Source organism: Heptranchias perlo, chromosome 3 (assembly GCF_035084215.1).
Source record: "Heptranchias perlo isolate sHepPer1 chromosome 3, sHepPer1.hap1, whole genome shotgun sequence".
In the NCBI taxonomy this organism is placed as follows: Eukaryota; Metazoa; Chordata; class Chondrichthyes; order Hexanchiformes; family Hexanchidae; genus Heptranchias; species Heptranchias perlo.
The window spans coordinates 121,663,039-121,678,155 of NC_090327.1; the positions used below are offsets into that span (position 1 = coordinate 121,663,039).

At 46.0% G+C, this 15,117-nt stretch overlaps 1 protein-coding gene across 1 annotated transcript in view; it reads right to left on the reverse strand.

Annotated features, from left to right (window-relative positions):
* Positions 1 to 10,867, reverse strand: part of susd5 (sushi domain containing 5) — a 50,139-nt gene extending 39,272 nt beyond the window's left edge. Inside the window, exons 1-3 of the mRNA XM_067977270.1 lie at positions 10,783 to 10,867; positions 7,678 to 7,855; positions 2,592 to 2,710 (exon numbers count right to left, since the gene is read on the reverse strand). Of these exons, the coding sequence (XP_067833371.1) occupies positions 2,592 to 2,710; positions 7,678 to 7,855; positions 10,783 to 10,867 (382 nt within the window). The remainder of the gene's footprint in view (positions 1 to 2,591; positions 2,711 to 7,677; positions 7,856 to 10,782) is intronic.
* Between the last annotated feature and the right edge of the window lie 4,250 nt (positions 10,868 to 15,117).

Consider the following 15,117-nt stretch of genomic DNA (forward strand, 5'->3'; position numbering starts at 1 on the left):
ATCTTAAACCCATGTGACCCCACTACGGTTCAAGGAGAATCTTAAACCCGTGTGACCCCAGTACAGTTCAAGGAGAATCTTAAACCCGTGCGACCCCAGTACGGGTCCAAGGAGAATCTTAAACCCGTGCAACCCCAGTACGGGTTCAAGGAGAATCTTAAACCCGTGTGACCCCACTACGGTTCAAGGAGAATCTTAAACCCGTGCAACCCCAGTACGGGTCCAAGGAGAATCTTAAACCCGTGCAACCCCAGTACGGGTCCAAGGAGAATCTTAAACCCGTGCGACCCCAGTACGGGTTCAAGGAGAATCTTAAACCCGTGTGACCCCACTACGGTTCAAGGAGAATCTTAAACCCGTGTGACCCCACTACGGTTCAAGGAGAATCTTAAACCCGTGTGACCCCAGTACGGTTCAAGGAGAATCTTAAACCCGTGCGACCCCAGTACAGTTCAAGGAGAATCTTAAACCTGTGCAACCCCAGTACGGGTCCAAGGAGAATCTTAAACCCGTGTGACCCCAGTACGGTTCAAGGAGAATCTTAAACCCGTGCGACCCCAGTACGGGTCCAAGGAGAATCTTAAACCCGTGCAACCCCAGTACGGTTCAAGGAGAATCTTAAACCCGTGCAACCCCAGTACGGTTCAAGGAGAATCTTAAACCCGTGCAACTCCAGTACGGGTCCAAGGAGAATCTTAAACCCGTGCGACCCCAGTACGGGTCCAAGGAGAATCTTAAACCCGTGCGACCCCAGTACGGGTCCAAGGAGAATCTTAAACCCGTGCAACTCCAGTACGGGTCCAAGGAGAATCTTAAACCCGTGCAACCCCAGTACGGTTCAAGGAGAATCTTAAACCCGTGCAACTCCAGTACGGGTCCAAGGAGAATCTTAAACCCATGTGACCCCAGTACGGTTCAAGGAGAATCTTAAACCCGTGTGACCCCAGTACGGTTCAAGGAGAATCTTAAACCCGTGCGACCCCAGTACGGGTCCAAGGAGAATCTTAAACCCGTGCGACCCCAGTACAGTTCAAGGAGAATCTTAAACCCGTGCGACCCCAGTACGGGTCCAAGGAGAATCTTAAACCCGTGCAACCCCAGTACGGGTTCAAGGAGAATCTTAAACCCGTGCGACCCCAGTACGGGTCCAAGGAGAATCTTAAACCCGTGCAACCCCAGTACGGTTCAAGGAGAATCTTAAACCCGTGCAACTCCAGTACGGGTCCAAGGAGAATCTTAAACCCGTGCGACCCCAGTACGGTTCAAGGAGAATCTTAAACCCGTGCAACCCCAGTACGGTTCAAGGAGAATCTTAAACCCGTGCAACTCCAGTACGGGTCCAAGGAGAATCTTAAACCCGTGCGACCCCAGTACGGGTCCAAGGAGAATCTTAAACCCGTGCGACCCCAGTACAGTTCAAGGAGAATCTTAAACCCGTGCGACCCCAGTACGGGTCCAAGGAGAATCTTAAACCCGTGTGACCCCAGTACGGTTCAAGGAGAATCTTAAACCCATGTGACCCCAGTACGGTTCAAGGAGAATCTTAAACCCGTGCAACCCCAGTACAGGTCCAAGGAGAATCTTAAACCCGTGCGACCCCAGTACGGGTCCAAGGAGAATCTTAAACCCATGTGACCCCAGTGCGGTTCAACGAGAATCTTAAACCCATGTGACCCCAGTACGGTTCAAGGAGAATCTTAAACCTGTGCGACCCCAGTACGGGTCCAAGGAGAATCTTAAACCCGTGCGACCCCAGTACGGTTCAAGGAGAATCTTAAACCCGTGCGACCCCAGTACAGTTCAAGGAGAATCTTAAACCCGTGCGACCCCAGTACGGGTCCAAGGAGAATCTTAAACCCGTGCGACCCCAGTACGGTTCAAGGAGAATCTTAAACCCGTGCGACCCCAGTACGGTTCAAGGAGAATCTTAAACCCGTGCGACCCCAGTACGGGTCCAAGGAGAATCTTAAACCCGTGCGACCCCAGTACGGTTCAAGGAGAATCTTAAACCCGTGCGACCCCAGTACGGTTCAAGGAGAATCTTAAACCCGTGCGACCCCAGTACGGGTTCAAGGAGAATCTTAAACCCGTGCAACCCCAGTACGGGTCCAAGGAGAATCTTAAACCCGTGCGACCCCAGTACAGCTCAAGGAGAATCTTAAACCCATGTGACCCCAGTACAGTTCAAGGAGAATCTTAAACCTGTGCGACCCCAGTACGGGTTCAAGGAGAATCTTAAACCCGTGCGACCCCAGTACAGTTCAAGGAGAATCTTAAACCCGTGCGACCCCAGTACAGTTCAAGGAGAATCTTAAACCCGTGCGACCCCAGTACGGTTTAAGGAGAATCTTAAACCCGTGCGACCCCAGTACGGTGCAAGTAGAATCTTAAATCCGTGCAACCCCGAGTACAGTTCAAGGAGAATCTTAAACCCGTGTGACCCCATTTCAATTTAAAACTCACCACTTCAACATAACTCATTTCCAAATCCATTCTGTGGAAAAATAGTCAAAAATCCAAAAGTCACCAAATTATGTTCCCATTTTGAAGGACTAAGATGCCTTGTGTGAGTGAAATGATGCAGCACTAACCTTGGTCTTTAATGCAGAACGAATCATATCGACCATTTGAAGAAGTAACTGCTTCAGTTTTTACATGGATGGTTTGGAGGTCCTGTTGCTCTGAGCCAGCGTTACTGCACACTGTCATCCTGAGTTTAAACAGAAACAACACAATTCATTAGTGTTCCACTATAATCTGCATTGGGGGCTACTCGTTTAATTTATATTTGATTTCTTCCTCAGCCCATTTATCTATTATTTTTAACCTGTCTTTAAGAGGCTCTATCCCTTCTTCTCTGACCAAAAGCTCGAGCAGATTACCTGTTCCAGGATTACACTGTGCATTCCTCACTTGGCCCTTGTACATGTGTGAGGCTCCATGGGTTCTTTGAAACTTTGATATCCCCTCCCTGTGGGTAAATATCCTGATGGTGGGTGGGCTGAGATCAGCACCTGGAATCCCTGTGGGGGTTCTCCCGTGGGAGACTGACAGAACCCCTGGGGAAATGGGGTAAACGGCTGTAATCGGCTTTGTCTCCTGGGTTCTGTTGATCTCCCACCGAGATTATGGCAGGAAATCGGGATGACCCAGTGCAAATTCAGCACTCAGGAGTTTACCCTGTGAGGATCCACAAGTGGGAATTGGCCCGCTAGTTAGGGTCGCCAACTCTGGGATTCTGGGAAGTTTCATCACATGACCTCCTGCCACCAATCATCTCTCCTCCACGTTCCCGCCATCTGTCGCCCAACACGTCCATCCTCGCGATGCACCCACGGCCAATTGGGAAGCGAACAGGCTCTTTGTTACCTGATTCTTGACTCTCAGTCAAACAGCCTTTTATCCTATCTCCAATATTTTTATAAATAATAAATGCAAGTGTTCAAAGAAAATGAAAAAAAACACACAATTTTCATTAATGCTCCTATGATTTTTCTCCCGAGTGTTGCTTGCAGCGGTGTCCAGGAGATTAACCTTTAATTCCTGAAGACTCCAGGGCAGTCCTGGAGGGTTGGCAGCTCAAGCTCCAGTACACCTCATGGGGCAGAATTTCTGTGGGGCTTCTCCCGATTTCCCACCGGATGATCAGCGGAGATCCAGAGGTGTGGCCAGAGCTCTGCAATTCCTGAGCCATGTGGGAACTCCAGGACACTTCGGGTATTCTGAGTGCAGGAAGTGCCTTCAGTTGCTCGATCTCAAGCTCAGAGTTGCTGAGCTTGAGCAGCAGCTGGAATCACTGCAGGGCATGTGGGAGGCTGAGAATTTCCTGGATCGTACTTTCCAGGAGGTGGTCACCCTGCAGCCACAGATAGCTCAAGACAATAAGTGGGTGGCCATCCAGCAGGGTAGGAAGAGGCAGGCAGTGCAGGAATCTTCTGGGAGTGTGGCACTCACTAATCAGTTTTTAGTATTGAGGGTGAAGACTCCTCGGGGGAGTGCAGTCCAGAGCATGGCACCATGGGGCATAGGACTGCACAGGGAGGCACAATGAAGTGTAGGAATGCAGTGGTCATAGGGGATTTGATAGTCGGGGGATAGACAGGCGTTTCTGCAACCACCGACGTGAGTCCCGCATGGTGTGTGCCTCCCTGGTTCCAGGGTAAAGGACATCACTGAGCGGGTGTAGAACATTTTGAGGGGGAAGGGGAACAGACAGTACAGCACTCCCTCAGTACTGCCCCTCCGACAGTGTGGCACTCCCTCAATACTGACCCTCCAACAGTGCAGCGCTCCCTGAGTACTGCCCCTCCAAAGTGCAGCGCTCCCTCAATATTGCCCCTCCAAAGTGCAGCGCTCCCGCAGTACTGCCCCTCCAACAGTGCAGCTCTCCCTCAGTACTGACCCTCTAGCAATGCAGCACTCCCTCAGTACTGCCCCTCCGACTGTGCAGCACTCTCTCAGTACAGTGCAGCACTCCCTCGGTACCGCTCCTCCGACAGTGCAGCACTCCTTCAGTACTGCCCCTCCGACAGTTCAGCGCTCCCTCAGTACTGCCAGTCTGATAGTGCAGCGCTCCCTCAGTACTACACTGACATGTCAGCCTGGATTATGAATCTTTGTCACCACTGTGTGTTTCCAGCATTTTCTGTTTTTATGTCAGATCTCCAGAATTTGCATTTTTCTTCTTTTTGCCTCTGATTTACTCTCAGTTTTATATTAACTCTTGTTTTCAAATCCTTCCATGGTCTTGCCCCATCTCTGTAACCTCCTCCAGCCCTACAACCCTACAAGAACTCTGTGTTCCTCCAACTCTGGCCTTTTGCACATCCCCCGCTTCCTGCGCTCCACCATTGGCGGCCATGCCTTCAATTGTCTCGGCACTAAACTCTGGAATTCCCTCCCTAAACCGCTCCACCTCTTTACCGCTCTCTCCTCCTTTAAGACCCTTCTTAAAACTTATCTCTTTGACCAAACTTTTAGTCACTTGTCCTAACATCTCCTTCTTTGGCTTGGTGTAAATTTTTGTCTGATGCTCCAGTGAAGTACCTTGGGACATTTTACTACATTAAACGCAGCTGGTAACTTCCAACACTGCAGATCCAGACTTTTGGAAGTGGTGTTGTGTTCAGGATGGCACAAGGAACAGTCACTGCATGATCTGGATCAGGGCTATTGAGATGGAGGTGCCGCATCACACCAAAAGTAAATGCAACGTTAGAAAACTGTCCCCAAGATCCAGAGTCAAATTCAGCCAGAATGATGAAGGGAAAGTCTTCCCTTCCTGCTGCCTGTAAAAGACTTCAGTGTGATGAGTTTGTGTGGTCTCAGCTTGGTTCAGGTTGAGCAATCTTGTACGCAATGCAAAACTGCTCATAATCTGACACGTGGGCGCTACCTAAGATCCAGAGGACATATGAAATATAAAATGTCTCATTGAGAACAGCATGGGGTGCCCTCGAGAGATTGGGGTTGAGGAAAAGCAGGTACTTTTACTTCTAACTCTGCTAACCTGGGAATGCTTGATGCTCAACAGTAAGAACAAAAAACCAGGACAGTGTTTGAATCCCGAGCAGTACCTCTGATCTTGGTAGAATAAAATAAATAACAATTTTGTTTTTAAACTAAAGATGGACAAACACACACGAGCTAACGGGAATGCAGAATTGTTATTGCCAAGACAAGAATAGTCCTGATTCAGATGTGGCCAAGACCGGCAATAAATATTTCAGACTAAAATTATGGTCTCTCTTGGATTGGATTCCATTTTATATTGAACCTGTTACTTAGAAGGACAAAACTGTTAAAATGTGATGTCATTCTGTGTCATCTGGATAGGTTGTAAATCTAAAAATGGGTTCACTTCTCACTGTTTACAATACATTCCGAGACTGATTGATGAACTAGTGATAGTGTAGTAATAGCTGGAATTGACTAGAGCGTGCAATGTTGATGTGTCATTGTAACAGGCATTCTAGGTGCAATAAAAATGTCAATTGTGTTTTATGCTGTTCTCACAGAACATCTTCAGATAGTTCTAATTGCTGAATACGACATTGACACTTTTCTGATATTCACTCAACAGTGTTAAGAATGACTCATTAAAGCCAAAGTCATTGGGCTGAGACTGAATAACAGGAATGTCTCCATTCTCAGCCAAACCTTTCTCTCTCAGTACTTACTGATCCACTGATCAACTAAGGCAATATGAACAGCTAAACCAGCTTCTCCTCAATTCGAGAGATTTGTGCTCAGCCAAGCTTCTGCACCACTGAACAAGGGCAGTAGCCCATGGCTATCTCCACCATTCAGGTTATTTTCCCTATCACTGAAGAAAGGCAATAGTGTATGGCTCTCACTGGCTTTAGAAATCTATAAGTAAGTAGCTTCCATAAATACTGAAGAAAATAAATAGTGATGGTTTTCTCTAAACGAGAGGCATTAGTGATTGATGTCACATTTGCTGCCATTGGACAGAGGCATCAATGAGACATTCTCCATCACTACAGAGAGATATGTGATGCTTCTGTTGAGAAGAACAAATCAATGGTTGAGCATGTTCATGACTTCCTCTACCATTCAGGAGAGATAATCGGACACGGCTGCAGTATCCCATCATAGTGAGGAGCTGCACTGTCACTGACAATCCATTGTATTGTGTCTCACTTACCTTCACGCCTACTGATGGGATTACAGCTGTCGAGTGTATGGAGCACACTAGAGATTTCAAAAGGAGAGGGCATGAGAACTGACATCTAGAGAGGTAACTAAAATCTAGAGAGGTTAATTTAAATCGAGAGAGATTGACCAAAATCTAGAGGGATTAAATTAACTAAATCTAGAACTATGAATGCAAGACATTTATAAACTAGAGGCTGCACCATAGTGTATCTTGTTAATTGTATCCATGTGATTTATATCAATTGGTGTTAATTGTATTCAGGTGGTGTGTATCAATTGGGGCTCTCCTGTATCCATATATAAGAGCGCTTATCTAGGGTGTGGTATGGGTAATGTGGATCTCTGTGAGTAAAGACTTGGAAGCAACTGAAGACCAGGCTCTAGTATTCTATCCTTCACCACCAGGCTATCCAATTTGGAACATATCTAACAATTAGAGGGCATTTGCATTGAAAACGAGAAGGCACAAGTACTGAATCTACAATGTGTGAGAGCAGGAGGGGGGAGTGGGGGGAGCAGAGGAGGGAGCAGGGGGTGATCAAAAGGGAGGCAGGGGCAGTAGGGGGGAGGCAGGGAGAAACGGGGTGGAGGCAGGGAGGAGGGGGAGCTTGGGGAGAGGTGGTGGAGTACAGGGGTGGGAGCAGGGGCAGGAGGCAGGGGGGAGGCGGGAGTGAGCAGGGAGGGCAGCAGAGGAAGCAGTGGGGGGGAGGCGGGGAGAGGCGGTGGGAGCGGGGGAGAGTAGGAGGGGAGCAGGGGGGGGTGGAATGGGGGGGGTCATTCAGACATTCAAGTGTTTCAAGTAGTTGGATCCCCTGCAGATCCTTGAACAGTTGACCAGGACTAGATTGGCTCCTCCTTCACCTCCTATCATTTGCTCCCTAACCAGCTGGGCTCTATGAAAGGTTTGGGCTGAAGTCTTGAGCCAGTGGTCATTTGGAGTCAGGGTGACTGCTGGGTGTTGCCGGTCCCCCCTTTATTTGAGGGGAGTGGGGTCCTTACCCAATCTGGTTGCCTGTGATCCAGCCAGTGGTGCACTCGGTGAACGCACATTCCTCCACCGCTCGCCGCAGTTCTTCAGCCGTGGCCAGGCGCGCTCCCTGCTCCATGCACAATCCCCGGGCCGCAGACACGTCCCATTGCGTGGTCCCATTCTTTGGCTGAAGCACAAACATCTTCCCTGGGACAAGAGAAATGCAATAAGACACCACTTTGACCCCCTCAGTCAGGTGACCTTCGCTCTGTCCCCCTCAGTCAGGTGACCTTCGCTCTGACCCCCTCAGTCAGGTGACCTTCGCTCTGTCCCCCTTAGTCAGGTGACCTTCGCTCTGACCCGCTCAGCCAGGTGACCTTCGCTCTGACCCCCTCAGTCAGGTGACCTTCGCTCTGACCCCCTCAGTCAGATGACCTCCACTCTGACCCCTTCAGTCATGTGACCTCCACTCTAACCCTCTCACACCATCCCTGTGTAGCCTTATTACAAATATTTAGCATTATCTGTTGAAATTATTTCACTCTCTCCACCCACCCCCCCTTGGTTCTGTAGGGAGAGATTCTATTTGTGAAAGTGTAAGATGGCATTTAATTTAACAGAAACATCCAATAGATAGAAATTACAACATGGCAACAGGCTGTTCAGCCCAACCAGTCCGTGTTGGTGTTTATCCTCCACACAAGCAATATCCTAATCCCATGTGCCCGCCCTGTTCCCACATCCCTTTATCCCCCTTTCCTTCAACCATCTTTCTATCCTATTCTTAAATGTTGACATAGTCTCTGCACCAATCTCTAATTCCGATAGTGAATCTACAGTCTCACACCCTCTGTGTAAAAAAGCCTCTCTTGCTCTCACTCCCCAAATCTTAATTTAATCTTGTATCTATGTCCCCTCATTCTAGAATCCTCATCAATTGGACTAATCTAAACATATTGAATAAATAAAGAATCATATTTGCCTTTTGTGATTTTTATTTTGGAATAATAGATATTTTCCATACTTTACATAACATTATGAGTCAGAAGGTTATGGGCTCAAGCCCCACTCCAGAGACTTCAGCACAAAATCTAAGCTGACATCCCAGTGCAGTACTGAGGGAGTGCTGTGCTGTTGGAGGTGCTGTCTTTCAGTTGTGACGTTAAACTAAGGCCCCGTCTGCCCTCTCAGGTAAAATATCCCAAGACACTATTCAAAGAAGAGCAGGGGGAGTTCTCCCTGGTGTCCTGGCCAATATATATCCCTCAACCAACATCATTAAAAACAGATTATCTGGTCATTATCACATTGCTGTTTGGGGGAGCTTGCTGTGCGCAAATTGGCTGCCATCTTTCTCTACATTACTACTTCAAAAGTACTTCATTGGCCGAAAAGCGCTTTGGGGCATCCTGAGGTCATGAAGGCATTGTATAAATGCAAATGTTTCTTTCTATTTCATATTTGCAGTTTTCTGCTTGATTTTTACAAGCTATCTATATATTAAAGTTTGATTTTTATAAATTGAATTTCAAAATAAAATAAAAGCTCAGAACAGGTGGCAAATACACAGTAAATGTAAACCTTTCAGATGATAGAACATGCTAGGGTGTAAAGCAAACCCATTAACGCTCAGCCAGAGAGCAACATCAGGACATGAAGCTTTATGTTCTTCAGTAACCCATTTTGGTCTCAGAAACTTTTTTCAATTTAATGAATACTTGGGACTCCGTACAACATGATTCAGTTCTAATCAGGAAGATTCAGAAATCAATGCCTAGCTTGTACTTAGGTCAAAATCTCCTAGCAAATAAAAAATCAAAAGTTTACATTAAATTATAGCCATTTTATTACAATACAAATTTCTTCAGAAAGGTGGACCTACTCTGTGATAGCAGGGTTAAAAGGGTTAAATTATGAGGACAGGTTGCATAGACTAGGCTTGTATTCCCCTGAATGTAGATTAGGGGTTTTCTAATTGAGTTGTTTAAGATGATTAAAGGATTTGATAGGGTCGATAGAGGGAAATTATTTCCTCTGGTGGGGGAGTCCAAAACAAGGGGGCAGAACCTTAAAATTTGAGTTAGGCCGTTCAGGGGTGATGTCAGGAAGCACTTCTTCACACAAAAAGTTCTTGAGGCTGGAGTTCAATTAAAGATTTCAAAACTGAGATTGATAGATTTTTGTTAGGTAAGGCTATTAAGGGTTACGGAACCAAAGTGGGTAGATGGAGTTAAGATACAGATCAGCCATGATCTGACTGAATGGCGGAACAGGCTCGAGGAGTTGAATGGCCTCGTCCTGTCCCTATGTTCCTAAAAAGCTGTTGAGGCTGGAGGTCAATTGAAAATTTCAAAACTGAGGTTAATAGATTTTTGTTAAAGTAAGGGCATTAAGGGTTATGGAACCAAGGCAGGTAGATGGAGTTGAGATATGGACCAGTTATGATCTAATTGAATGGCAGAACAGGCTCGAGGGGCCGATTGGCCCACTCCTGTTCCTATGATCTAAACTACATTGATGGATCAGGACCTTATTAAATAGCCATAGGCCTTGTAGAGGGTGCAGAGGAAATTTACTAGAATGGTACCAGGGATGAGGGACTTCAGTTATGTGGAGAAAATGGAGAATCGGGTTGTTCTCCTTAGAGCAGAGAAGATTAAGAGGAGATTTAATGGACACATTCAAAATTATGAAGGGTTTTGATAGAGTAGACAGGGAGAAACTATTTCCACTGGCAGGAGGGTCGGTAACCAGAGGACACAGATTTAAGGTAATTGGCAAAAGAACCAGGGGGGAAATTAGGTGTTTTTTTTTACACTGTGCCTTGTTGTGATCTGGAATTCACTGCCTGAAAGGGTGGTGGAAGCAGATTCAATAGTAATTTTCAAAAGGGAATTGGATAAATACTTGAAAATGCAACATTTGCAGGTTCTATATTTCTATCTATCTCTAAAGTAACAGCCAATCTTATTAGACACGATCCTGCAGACAAGCTTCTTAACTTATCATAAAATTACTTTTGTAAACAATTTAGTTTGACACAAATCACACCGAGAAATTACAGTTTCCAATGAATGAGACGGCGCTTGCTGTTTGCAAACTCTCATTATCAGAGGTTCTCTGAGCGGACTGACCGTGTCCTCGGACCTTGACACCGTTGATGAAGAGGAGACAAGCGATCCGGAGCAGGAGGGATTGTGAGTGAGAGCGTGAAGTCATCGCCGGGAGACTGGCACGGTGGAGACCGAGAGAGAACGGTTCGAACCGGGCTGGACAGGGTAGACCGGAGCCCCACACACAACACAACACACAACACACACAGAAGGTGAGAGGAGGCGTCGCTCAAAGAAAGGACCCCAGCCGTTAACACTCCACCGAATCCGCACACACGACAGGCGAGAACAAGCAGGACCGGGTCCCAGGGGGGAAAAACAGCGAGTGCGAGCGGATGAAAAGTTCGGCAGCAGTTTTATCCACACGATATTGTGCAGGAAGTGCAAATATTGGAGCGATGTGAAAACTCACACCCGTCCGTCAATAAACAGGCGAGCGATGGTGTGAAGCTCCGGAGGAAGTGAAGGGAACCCAGCAGATAAAGTCCCAAACCCTGTAGTCCCGTTAGATGACCGACCCCATCTCAGGAATCCCACCCAGTGCTGGGAATCCGAACCTTGATTCCGAGCCTCGTTTGATTTCCGTTTTGTTCACATGTTCTTTTTTTTCTCGCGGTCTCTCGGTTTACGGAATTTCCAAATACCAGGAATCTTTGAAGAAGCTCAGCCTCGGGATTTAGGGAGGTGCAAAGTATCTGTCAGCCCCCAGGGGCTCGGGAGAGCCCCTCCCAACATTTATATCGCACCTTTAACTAGCAAAACGTCCCGAGGCGCCGGGTCCAATATCGTGTCCCTGGGTCTCTATAAACCGAACACCAGCCCCACACTACAGGGAATGGGCACTTTCTGATGGCCGGGGTTTATTTAGTCTCACTTGATTCTGATAAATAAATACACGAAAAAAACATAACGATAAACACGGTTTCACGTGTGTTTATTATGTATTGAAATCCATTATGAAAATACATGGATTTCTGAAATTTTTCCATCGCTATTTGTATTTCTTAATCTCGCTGCAATAAACAGAAATTGTCCGGAAAATGAGCATAAATCACAAACAGATCTTTGTGAAAAGGTTATTTTTTTTAAAAACCGTCTCATTCCGTTTTGAAACGAACTGGAATCTGTATTTGTCGCTTTCTGATATCAGCAGGGAACGAAACAAATAATCAGCCAAACAGAAAGGACCGTGTGTTTTATCTGGTAAATAGGCAACGAAATAACAGGAATCTCCCGTCACAGGGCAGAACTCAGGGGGTTCGGAGGGATTCGGGTTTTTAGGCATCTCCTCACAGACCGTGGACTAACAAATAAATAATCCGGATTTCAGCGCGTTATTAGAAATTACTCGGTCCCACTTTCGGCATCTCATCGCTTATAAACTGAAATCAAAGTTCAGTTTTTCTGCAGTTAGACTCGTCGATAATTTCCCTAATAATAACTCTCAAACGAAATACGCGACCATATTCTTTGAGATCTCTACTTGGACCATAAGTAACGGTTTCTCCGTGTGATGATCGATCACTGATCACAAGATCGGTCACCGTGCGAAATTACCAAGGAGCTGGCTAAAGGCGCCTCTCCCTTTTGTAAAACGTGACCTTTTATGGAAGAAGATTCAGCGATCAGGAGATGTGAGGACACTGGGAGGAGTGAGACTCTTGTTACTTTCTGCAACTAACTCACACGGGTCTCTTCAGAGAACAGCGAATATTCAGAATTTATATTTGATTCCAGACGTCTGCAGTTTGGAACATAGGAACAGGAGGAGGCCATTCAGCCCCTCGAGCCTGTTCTGCCATTCAATGAGATCATGGCTGATCTGTGACCTAACTCCATTTACCCGCCTTGACTCCATATCCCTAAATACCCCTGGCTAGCAAAAGTCTATCCATCTCAGATTTAAAATGATTAATTGAGCTAACACCTACTGCTTTTTGTGGCAGAGAGTTCCACACTTCCACCACCCTTTGTGTGAAGTGTTTCCTAACTTCTCTCCTGAATGGCCTGGCTCTGATTTTAAGGTTATGTCCCCTTGTCCCAGACTCCCCCACCAGCAGAAATAGTTTCTCTCGATCTACCCTATCAATTCCTTTCAAACTCCTGAATACCTCAATCAAACCACCCTGTAACCTTCTATATTCCAGGGAATACAAGCCTAGTTTATGTAATCTCTCCTCATAATCTAACCCTTGGAGCCCTGGTGACATTCTGGTGAATCTGCGCTGCACTCCTTCCAAGGCCTTTCTAAGGTGCGGTGTCCAGAACTGTATACAGTACTCCAGATATGGTCTAACCAGGGCTTTGTATCTGTAGCAAAACTTCCTCCTCTTTGTATTCTAGCCCTCTAGATATAAAGGCTAAAATTCCATTAGCCTTTTTTTATTACTTTTTGTACCTGACCACTACATTTTAGTGATCTGTCTACATGGGCCCCTTCTGCGCTCTTCTGCTGGTCAGTCACAGACTCACAAACTTTCTGTCTGGGGCAGAGTCTGGTCAGAATTATTACTGGTGCAGCCAGCTACAGATTGACTGTCAATAAATGTTTATTTACTGCTTATATCTTCACTATTCTGTAGCACCTTAGAACTGGTGCAGTACCCTGTCAGCAAGCACACGTTCACTCCAGCATGGTACGGGAGGGGGTGGTCTACTGTCGGAGGTGCCAACTTTTGGATGAGACTTTAAACTGAGGCTCCATCTGCTCTCTGAGGTGGACGTAAAAGATCCCATGACACTATTCGAAGAAGAGCATGGGGAGTTCTCCCCAGTGTCCTGGCCAATATTTATCCCTCAACCTACATCACTAAAACCAGATTATCTGGTCATTTATCTCATTGCTGATTGTGGGACCTTGCTGTGCACTAATTGACTGCCTGTTTTCCTACATTACAACAGTGACTACACTTCAAAAGTACTTCATTGGCTGTAAAGCACTTTGGGATTTCTTAAGGACGTGAAAGGCGCTGTATAAATACAAGTCTTTCTTTCTGAATGACCTTGTCCCAAGCTGTTCTACACAGTTCTTCCTGTCAAGCTCCCAGACACTTGCTACCAGCTGCCAACCTTTCTACAGTTGGTCTTTGAGCCAGTCCATAATACCAGTGGTTATTAATTCTACACAATAGGTCAGATCATTTGGCTAAGTGTGACTCTTCCCCAGGTAATAGTGCAAGTGTTGAAATATCAAATTGATAATATCAAATAGTGACCGACAGAAAAAATATACTGGAAGTACACTAGAGGAAAGAAAGGAGGTAATCTGGTAGGAGATGGGTGAATGGATCTGATGACAGGAGCTCTGAATAGCTTCACGGAATACCTCAGGAAACTAGACCCACATTATCAGATTATTGATGCAGTAATAGTGGAGATATGAACTCAGTGGGCAGACACAAAGGGGTGTGGAAGAGCAGAGAAACCGAGGAGTTCAAATACAAAATTCCCTGAAACTGCAACTGCAGGCAAATAAAACCATATAAAGGACAACAGCATTTTGGGGTTTTATAAATAGGGGCATCGAGTACAAGAGTAAAGAAATAATGATAAATTTGTACAAATCATTGTTTAGGCCACAGTTAGAGTACTGTTTTGGGTGACTTATAAAAAGGTGCTTAAAGCCATAGTATACATTGTAGATTCACCATGATGATGCCTGGGGTGGGAAACTATAGTTATGATGAGAGACTTGAGATACTGGGATTATTTCCACTGGACCAGAGAAGGCTAAGAGGAGCTTTTAATAAAGATTTTTAGAATGGGGGTGGGGACTGCTGTTTCTACTGGTTGGGGCGTTCAGTGATGAGGAGTCGTGGATTTAAAATTGTCACTAAGAGAGTGAGAAAAGAGGTTAGGAAAAATACATTTACACAGAGGGTTGTTGAAGTATGGAATGCGTTACCACAGGAAGTGGTTGAGGCAAAGACCATTGCATCTTTTAGTGGAAAATTGGATAAATATTTGAAGCAGAGGAAGATATAAGTATATAGGGAGTGAGCAAGTTAATGGGATTAATTTGGGATTGATACAGGGCTATGAGAATAGAGCAGGGCAGTGAGGTTAGTGTTGGATTGATACAGGGCTATGGGGGAGCGAGCAAGGCAGTGGGGTTCGTGTTGGATTGATGCAGAGCTATAGAGAAGAATGGGGAGGTGGGGAAAGGACTGGGATTAGTATTGGATTTCTCTAGCACTGATACCAGGGACTGAACGGCTTCGTTCTGTGCAGCAAATTTCTATTCTATCAGTTCAGACCAGTCTGAAACTGGTTTCTGCAGTTGGTGTTTCAGCCATTGATAATCTGGGATCCTCTTCCAGTGGTTAATATTGACCTGTTTGGAGAGTAGGGCCGGGA